Source organism: Suillus subaureus, assembly GCF_016647635.1.
Source record: "Suillus subaureus strain MN1 chromosome Unknown BJ212scaffold_538, whole genome shotgun sequence".
Taxonomy (NCBI): domain Eukaryota; kingdom Fungi; phylum Basidiomycota; class Agaricomycetes; order Boletales; family Suillaceae; genus Suillus; species Suillus subaureus.
Window position 1 is genome coordinate 3,366 of NW_024539094.1, and position 8,476 is coordinate 11,841.

Genomic DNA, 8,476 nt, shown 5'->3' on the forward strand with positions numbered 1-8,476 from the left:
GACTGAGGCAAGCGCGAGCATCAGCTAGTATGTTGTATTCGCTCCAATAGTAAAAACGGCATCCGCTAGGTCACCGTCTGGGTGAGCAATCTTGTATTGCTCTCGCTTCTCGGTGTCGTATGATACACCAGCTGGATTCGTATTTATGCATGAGCAGTACTTATGCGCCGGCATACTGCATGCAAGACCAGTCCTCATAATGCCGCTTCGAGTACACAGTATCCTGGTCGAGTTCGTTCATATTTGTTGTTGCTCTGCTCCTAATGACTCTACAATCACCGAGGCCACAGGTCGATCTCCGGGTTTGACAGATATATATTCCAATGAATACTCCTTGTGTACACGTAAGGTACATGTCCACAAAACAGCTGCACATAGTCAGCACAGTAACTGTATCGAAATCGAAATCGAATGAGAGACAACACACCTGAAGCATGATACAACCATATAAGTAAACATCGGTGGCTTTGGTCGGAATCATCACTCCCCCTTGCTCAGGTATAGCAAGCATCTCACCACCACACATTTCCTTGGTGGCATGAATTGAAGGTAGAGAATTAAACCATCTTACGATTCTGAAAGAATCCATCAGTGAACCGATGAACATATTAAAATATCATATCACACCATACATTGATAACAATCACGATAATGTCCACAAATGCGGAGGAGGGGTTGGCATGGAAATATATAGCCTTATGCACGAAGGATGTCAAGATACAACTATCGACGTCACTCTCGTACGTACTCTTCCTTTCCTTTTACATATGCAATTACTCTTCACTACACGCCTGATACACGTTCCCATTTGATTCTCCGTCTCAATCATGGTATTAAAGACCTCTCCTCGTCGAATATAGTTCTCTAGTAGTTTCACTGAATCTAAAGCCTTCGTTCGTCGTTCGTCGTTCCTAGTCCGAGCCTCTCTGATTCTCAATAAAGGATGCGTTTCGAAGACGGCCAATCAAGTCGTGGTATGCTCGGAACACTATCTTCTGAGTGGACTTTAACGCAAAGGAAATATGAAACTCAGGCTAAGGAAGTTGATTGTAGTCCAGAATCATCAACATCAGCATAGACGTCGCCGCCTGTAATCGGTGTACGTTGATTCAGTCGTGCGAAAATTAATCAAAGCGGATACTTGATGCCAAAGCCCCAACGTTGTTTCACCCAGCCTGTGAAGTTCTGTTTTCTATATTTGACTGTACAATGAGAACACGTGAGTTGAAGTTAAGTTTGATAGTCTGGATCATGGCTTATTCAGCGCGCGAAGCTCGAAGTTTAATTTCTACGCAAGTTCGAGGTACAAGATCGGACGTAGAATTTAATGTCTATGTGGCGGCACAGCCTGAATTCTCACCTTTCTTGCTTCGTACTACCACGTACTTGCAAGTCTTGTTCTGCTCGACTACACTCTTGTTTCGTCGCGCCCGCCCTCCACTCCCTTCTTTAGCAGCTAACGTCTCGTCTTAAATTCAATAAGAATGTGTTGCATTCGTTGGTAAATCTACTCGACGCATCATTTCCGACTCTGGCAGAATCATTAGATTCTGGATCGTGAGCTGCCGTGGCCCGCCCGCCCACACGGCTCATCCTGGACTTTCTCGACAGGTTTGAAACGATGTTTCAGGTTTTGAGCCCAAGTAGCTTCACCGCGCCCGTTGTTACTATTTGTACAAATCAGATGACATTGCTGATCAATACATCTGATTTCTTTGCTACACATAGACAGCGGCACAAGAAAGGAATGCTCTCAGGAATTCACAGGATGAAGTCTAATATTTGGGGTCCAGAAAACACTAAGGTAGCACTACGAGTGAGTACAGTATTTAAGCAATCAACGTAGTAGCTTTTTTAAGGGGGATACATACGGAAACGTCAACGGTAAACAATAAGGAACGGGTGGTAAGATGCTCGGCCGATGGTGACGTCAAACAACTGTATGAACAACAAACAAATGAGTGTAGTTAGGAGTTTGACAGGAGTTTAATATGGGATGGGCGGAAGGAACAGTGCCACCGTTACATACACATAGGGCTCGTTACATTGTAGACACCTTTTCCCCCTAGCTTGTACCTTACCATCGTTGTCGTTCCGCAATCCAGAACGTTGTTCTGCTTTGTTTTGTGTTTCAGCATCAGTGTTTCTTGTCGTTGGCTACGACTTTTTTCCACCTGCAAATGAATGAAATGACACAGGTTTATGCAGTTCTAACAGCGTGCATGCCTCAAAATAAAATTCCACAGGACTACGGTGTATCACTCGAGCGCCCATGATGTAGTCACCGTTGTGATGTGGCAGCCAATGGAAAACAGTGAAATTCCATGGTTATAACGTGCACCCCAACGGGAATTGAAACATCCTGTTCAAGCTATCATGTTACAAGACAAGTCGATTCATTTACTGTACACGACAGGGCAGAATGCCCAGAGAAGATGGTTCGGGTTTCAAGCGGCAAGGAAGTGACTGTTGTTGCAGATACTGCTGCTGTAAGAGTGAAATCAAGCGTAAATTGGGTTGATCGGGTGCGGAATTCCCTGGCCCGGATCGCCAAAGTCAGTTAGTGATCAGTTCTATGTACATATACACAGCAAACCCTGATGCTTATCTGATGTAATGCGAAAACCATACATATTATGATTAGGCTGATACATGCGGATTATATATGCATGCATACATCGTACATACATAATCGGCACACCTCTTATATAATTTACAGAATATTGAATGAAAGCCCTTGTGGTACCGCGGTATGATCACTAAGGCTGTTGCGGAAGTTTGGGGCTAACGCGACTTCGGATCATCGGATTCACCAGTACGTCACTCCGGTTGGATCGAATTCCACTGATTTGGAATGGGCAATGAATATTGCAAAAGTGAGGTACTGATTCATTGATTCATGTCACCTGGCTCTCACTGGCAGGCCTGCCTCGTTAAAAGAGCACAATGTATGAGTCTGCTAACCTAAATGATAATGATTCCAACTTTCTTCTCCTACTGCACGTATTGGTTAAAGAAGACCGGGAGGAAGTTGTTGTGGTGGAGAAGCCGCCCGTCCAGCGTAACCACAGGTGATAGTGAGATAGATCCTGACAACCAGCAAGTTCATGATCATAGTACCCTGTGACAACGCACTTCCTCATGCGATTTTTCATGCAGCCTACCCGACCTTACGGGATTCGTATCCAAGGAGTCGCCTCATCCACTAGCGCACGGTAGTTTCGGGGATGTGTGGAAATGCACCTACATCCCATCCAACTGTCAAGGCCTAGAGGCAAGCATGCCACATGTATAGCTGCCCAGAAATCTGAATCTATGACAGGTAGCAGTCAAATCCATAAGGATCGATGTTGCAGGCGACGATTCCAAGGCCAGACTTACTCAAGTACGTTCTCGGCCGGAACCCCCCTTGCGTGTGATACAAACCATGGATTCGCAGAGACTCTTGGATGATTTCCATGCACGGAAGCAACTGCATCACGAAAATCTTTTGCCTCTGCTCGGTTTCAGTTATGAATTTGGGGTACTTCCAGCGATGGTCACCCCCTGGATACACAACGGCTCACTCACCACATATCTTGAACACCATTTCACAGAATTGGCCATCGAACAAAAGCTCCGGATTGTGAGTTGTTTCTCAGACGCGCTGGTGCATCATGGTATTCATTGGAACTTTAGTTGCGACAAGTCGCTACAGCCATCAGCTACCGTAAGTGGAATCTTCATTAGTCCGTAAAAACAATGAGTAACAGGATTGCAGTCCACTCGAAGGGCGTTGTTCACGGTGACCTTACTGCCGTACGTACTAGTTGTCTGATACCCGCCTTCTAGCTTTGATCTGGAACGTCAGAACAACATTCTGATAGATTCGGATCGCAATGCTCACGTAGCAGACCACGGAATCCTCACAATGTGTTCTGAACTCTCAGGGACATCATACATCAGGAGCAACGTGCGGTGGGCTGCGCCAGAGCTCTTCGAGGTGGCCGAGAACGAAGAGCCATCGACTCCTCCACAGCCAGCCAGCGATATTTATTCCTTCGGATGCATCATGCTTCAGGTTTGAGGTATTCCATAGCAGTTGCGTTGATTTACGACCAAGATCCCGTAGGTTCTGACAGGTCGACCGCCCTACGCAGATGTGCGAAGCGATCATCAAGTTACTGTGCTGATAATCAAGGGCAAGAAGCCTACAAGACCACCGAGTCCGCACGACGCAGATTCTTTCTTGGATTTCATCGAGAAATGCTGGAGTGATGTAGGGCGTCGCCCCTCTGCCGTTGATGTTCTGAGCTTTCTAGGATCGGATCATATCACTGCCCTAGTTAAACCGTCATCAGAGAGCTGATCTATCTTATTACATTTGACTTTATTATATTTACATTATTTTATACATAATTATTCCTATTATATAAGTAGCCTTAGCTTACCTCAACTTTCGATTCACCACTTGGCGTTCGCGCTTGACGCGTTCGCGTTGACGAATTTATTTACCGATGGGCTGATTTTTTTGACTAGTTGCTCGAATGAAGAACCGGTGCCTCCCGGGACCACCGTGGGGAAGGAGAGAGGCAAGCGTCTCTTCAGCCACCTCTTGCCACGGCGAACCCTGTGCGCCAGCCAGTTACCTTCTCTATTCGCTGCATGGTATTAGCAACCAGTGTTCGACAATGACTCCGAAGCTTCCCTTGGAGTGGTAATCATGATGAAGGTATGCACCCATTAGCATTGGTCTGCATGCTGCAAACGTTCAATTTCGGTCTGCGTGCGAACCCTTCGGGGTTTGTCATATATTTCTAGCTGTGCAGATGACTCGTGCCACCCATGAGCTGAAAATCCGTGTTCTACGCAATAGTCACGAGATGTTGTCTTGTTATTCTGATTCAAGCGCGAGGGACATTGGTGATTTAAATGTACCTGCGAAGGAAAGTATTCAGGATCGATCAAGACGGAAGGAAGACTGACCTGTTCATGAGTCCAGCGGCAGAATCAACGCCGGATGATCGAATTAAGCAAGATTCAGAACTATGAAACCTTGCCCTCGCCTGTCACGACATGAAGACAACCGTACCGGCTGTGACGGCAGTTTATCGAAGCCAGGCCACATTACATCCCTAGTTTGTTCCGTATATCGGAGCATGAGGATGAATCACATTACATGAAAACCTCACGATCAAAGGGAGATTTTAATATGGCCCAGTTGCCAATTTCGTTGATGGGCGGTTGAACAACAGCACAAGCCGTTGCGGCGTGTCCCCACCTCAGAACTTGTCATATGTGGGTACGTTTCTTTCAAACCCCCTGCGAGCGTCAGAGCCCTGCAGACCTTGTGCAGGTCCCATTAATATATGAACAGATCAGTGGTTCGAAAGTTCTATTGGTGCAGGTAAAATGGGACGGACCTATTCGGTGCGACCGCATCAAGTTACTTTTCCCAGCCAAGTTTGAAAGGGCTTCATGACGTACAAGTTGTCAATTTCTTCGATTTGGTTGAAGTCTTCAAAGTTGACCGTCACTGAACGACCGACTTGTGTTAACAATTTTTTGTAGCCTGGCGAAGTTTGAATTATTATAATATTGCCCAGTCGAACTTTCTCGAAGTTCTATCTCTTCGCTACGAGGTTTGTCTCTTTGCTAACAAAGCCGCCGAGAGCAAATATTGCCTCGCGCAATTACTACCCTTTTCAGCGCTGCCAGGGCTCTTCACATCCCTGACACCCTGATAACGCGCTTCAAGATGTCTCATTGTCTGCCCAACATTAGAAGTAAGTTTGCCGCTCGGTCCCTGTAGATACTTGAAAATGAGCGTTTGTAGTGGAAGGACAGTATTCATTATTGATCTGATTCACCCACAGCATTACTTCGACTAACACCAGTCGTGGCATCTTCAGCTTGACCCTACAGTCTCTTTCCACGTAATCGTCGGAGGGATGACTTTGCAATGTTGTCGCACGAACGTTGTCTGCATATAAGACTGTAGTTCATTGATATTAAGGAACAAGACCATTTCCCATTGTAGTTTCCTGTCAACAATGGACATGTTCGTTAACCGCTTGCAACAGCTCCTTGGACTTGTACGTTTGTTGGCATTGTCCGGCGGTGGAGCCATCCATTCATCCCACTCTAACAGGGTGGCCGTGCACCAAGTGGCCAAGCATCTCCCGTTCAGCCTTCGGTCGATGATATTCTCGCAAGCCAGACTTCGATTGTCGACACTCCCGATAGAACTTCCGACGCAGAGGACACGTATGTTATTTCTTTGCCTCAGGACAGGACTTTGTAAACACCGAACAATAGTAGTGCTCTCTGTATCAAACCAAGTGATATTCACAAGACAACTAACTACCCAACCGCCTCCAACGGTCTCGGAGATGTTTACAAGTGTATATGGAGCCGCGGTGCAAGTTCGGATGAGGTATTTCATAGACTTGTTTATTCTGCATGTCCTGATTGTAACTTCAGGTCGCGGTCAAATCCCAACGATTCCCAATCCTGAGTGATCGTGAATATGTTAGAATCAACAAGGTATATTAACCTAAATCCAGTCTGACGGCCGCATATCTAACTTTTGAGACGCAGGATCTTGACCGCGAGATCCTCATATGGGCCGTGCTGGAGCATCAATATGTATTGCCCTTGTATGGCACTGTAGAGGGATTCGGCCCATTTCGCGCATTAGTTTCTCCCTGGATGCCGAACGGGACTTTGAACTCTTACCTTAATCACGCACATGAGACCCTCTCGATGATGGATAGGCTTCGGCTGGTGAGTTTTATCTATGAAGCCGAGTGCAGGAATTCAGTACGTTTGCACAGCTTAAACAAATCACCGAGGGGCTCCAGTATCGTGAGTGACGGATTGACTATAAAGTGACTGATATAATTATGCTGTCTGCAGTCCACGATCGCGACGTGATACACGGTGACCTCACCAACGTAAGTCAATACATGTCGTGCAAGTGGAATCATCTTATGGTGATTGTAGAATAATGTTCTGGTTGCTGCCGATGGATCCCCTCGTCTTGCAGATTTCGGTATCTCCAATATCATGGTACAATCAAACCTACATTTTCCTACCACACCGGTGCAATACGTTGGGTCGCTCCAGAGCTCCTTGATCTTCCGGAAGATCAACCCATACAATGCGCAACGAAATCCAGCGACATATACGCTCTCGGCGGTATCATGCTTCAGGTTCGTAGTCTGTCGTTGGCTTGCTAGTGACACTAATATCGCCCCGCGTGCAGGTCCTATATGGGAAACAGCCTTACTGGTGGCTGAAGGTCGCCATTACACGTTATTTCTGCTAAGTTCAACCAAGGAGAGCCTATCGACTCTTCCATCGAGATCCAACCTAATCACCTGAATTTCATGCGGCGGTGCTGGTCAACGGCAAGGGATGATCGTCCGTCAGTAGCAGAGGCAATAGATTACCTTCAAGAAGCACTGTCGAATGATACTTCGTCTGTATAAGGTCTTAGTTCTGACGCGATCCTCTTTCTCGTCTTTATGTTAACTCCGGTTGTCTCCTATTACTATATATCATGTTGCTCCACGTATACCCTCACTTCTTTGTGTCGTATGCATCAGGAAATCACGAGTTCACTTTTCTAGCTTTTTTAGCACTTAAATAAGTGACCAGCTACTCGTGCTCACTTTTTCACACTTATTTTTGGAATTGAGAACTTCGTGCCATTGAATATGTAAAAGAGACAAATAAGTGAAAAAGCGAAGCAATATGTAAAAGTAAGCAATAACAAAAAAGCGAGTCGTGTTAGAGAACATTAACAAGCTATCTCGAAAGTGTGATGGTCAGCATATTTATTTACATAAAAGAGGGTGAATATATCAAGGACATGGTGGGATTTAATGACTGTAGGGAGTAGTTCAGTACCATAAACAGGAATAAGATGGGCAGATCGAAAAATAGAGTCAACATGAATCACTGCAAAGTGCACATTGTTATCAATAGAAGATGGCTCTACCATCCACAAGCCCGTCTCATCTAGGGATCAGCAGGGGTATGGGTATGGGTTGGAGTCTCAGGACCTGTGGACCTGTGGACCAATCACAGGACCCTTGGACCACTGTTAGGTCCCTGGCTATGACCCAAGTTTGAGTACTGTCATGTTAGTATTTGAATCTGAGACTTACCCTGATGGGTGACAATCCAATATTGTCAGTGCGCCTGGCCAAGCTATGAAAAAATTCATAGGCAGAAATCTTGGACTCATATGATAGAAAGTGGAAGTGCTCCAGCACATTAAATGTGGCAGCTGTTTGTGGGTCTGTTGTAGTCGCTGGATACCATCATGCTCATAACAACTGTTTGTAGTGCACTTGCACAGTCTCACAGCCACAAAAGCCAATCCAACTTCATGGATTCCATTAATGTCAATGACGACAAAGTCATTGGCCATCAAGGGAGTGGGTTGTAACAGCAGGCACTGGGCGCATGGCCCAATTGTATGCACAAA

At 45.9% G+C, this 8,476-nt stretch overlaps 4 protein-coding genes across 4 annotated transcripts; 2 read left to right on the plus strand and 2 right to left on the minus strand.

The window, feature by feature from the left end:
• Nucleotides 1-254: 254 nt before the first annotated feature.
• BJ212DRAFT_1418080 (uncharacterized protein) lies at nucleotides 255-792 on the minus strand. Its single transcript, XM_041337583.1, has 3 exons — nucleotides 633-792; nucleotides 428-575; nucleotides 255-368 (listed from the first exon to the last, which is right to left on the minus strand). The coding sequence occupies exons 2-3, from the start codon at nucleotides 524-526 to the stop codon at nucleotides 276-278; spliced, it is 192 nt and encodes a 63-aa protein (XP_041184881.1). The 5' UTR covers nucleotides 527-575; nucleotides 633-792; the 3' UTR covers nucleotides 255-275.
• Nucleotides 793-866: 74 nt separating this feature from the next.
• BJ212DRAFT_1418081 (uncharacterized protein) lies at nucleotides 867-1,811 on the plus strand. Its single transcript, XM_041337584.1, has 4 exons — nucleotides 867-893; nucleotides 943-974; nucleotides 1,034-1,219; nucleotides 1,274-1,811. Exons 3-4 carry the CDS (start codon nucleotides 1,210-1,212, stop codon nucleotides 1,471-1,473), a joined length of 210 nt encoding a protein of 69 aa, XP_041184882.1. The 5' UTR covers nucleotides 867-893; nucleotides 943-974; nucleotides 1,034-1,209; the 3' UTR covers nucleotides 1,474-1,811.
• A 4,860-nt stretch (nucleotides 1,812-6,671) lies between these two features.
• Nucleotides 6,672-7,537, plus strand: BJ212DRAFT_1418100 (kinase-like domain-containing protein). The gene is made up of 6 exons (XM_041337585.1): nucleotides 6,672-6,765; nucleotides 6,816-6,935; nucleotides 6,985-7,050; nucleotides 7,110-7,193; nucleotides 7,247-7,282; nucleotides 7,311-7,537. The coding sequence occupies exons 2-6, from the start codon at nucleotides 6,885-6,887 to the stop codon at nucleotides 7,470-7,472; spliced, it is 399 nt and encodes a 132-aa protein (XP_041184883.1). The 5' UTR covers nucleotides 6,672-6,765; nucleotides 6,816-6,884; the 3' UTR covers nucleotides 7,473-7,537.
• A 246-nt stretch (nucleotides 7,538-7,783) lies between these two features.
• On the minus strand, nucleotides 7,784-7,999 carry BJ212DRAFT_1293568 (uncharacterized protein; the record flags this gene model as incomplete). The annotated part of the gene is made up of 1 exon (XM_041332168.1): nucleotides 7,784-7,999. A coding segment is annotated over one exon (216 nt), but the record flags the coding sequence as incomplete, so codon positions are not given.
• Nucleotides 8,000-8,476: the final 477 nt, after the last annotated feature.

Bases quoted from the DNA above. Each gene is read 5' to 3' on its own strand.
- BJ212DRAFT_1418080 (XM_041337583.1), bottom strand. From the start codon at position 526: ATGTGTGGTGGTGAGATGCTTGCTATACCTGAGCAAGGGGGAGTGATG. The intron at 369-427 runs GTGTGTTGTCTC...GACTATGTGCAG, and splicing joins ATGGTTGTATCATGCTTCAG to CTGTTTTGTGGACATGTACC.
- BJ212DRAFT_1418100 (XM_041337585.1), top strand. From the start codon at position 6,885: ATGCTGTCTGCAGTCCACGATCGCGACGTGATACACGGTGACCTCACC. The intron at 6,936-6,984 runs GTAAGTCAATAC...TGGTGATTGTAG, and splicing joins TACACGGTGACCTCACCAAC to AATAATGTTCTGGTTGCTGC. The intron at 7,283-7,310 runs GTCGCCATTACA...ATTTCTGCTAAG, and splicing joins AGCCTTACTGGTGGCTGAAG to TTCAACCAAGGAGAGCCTAT.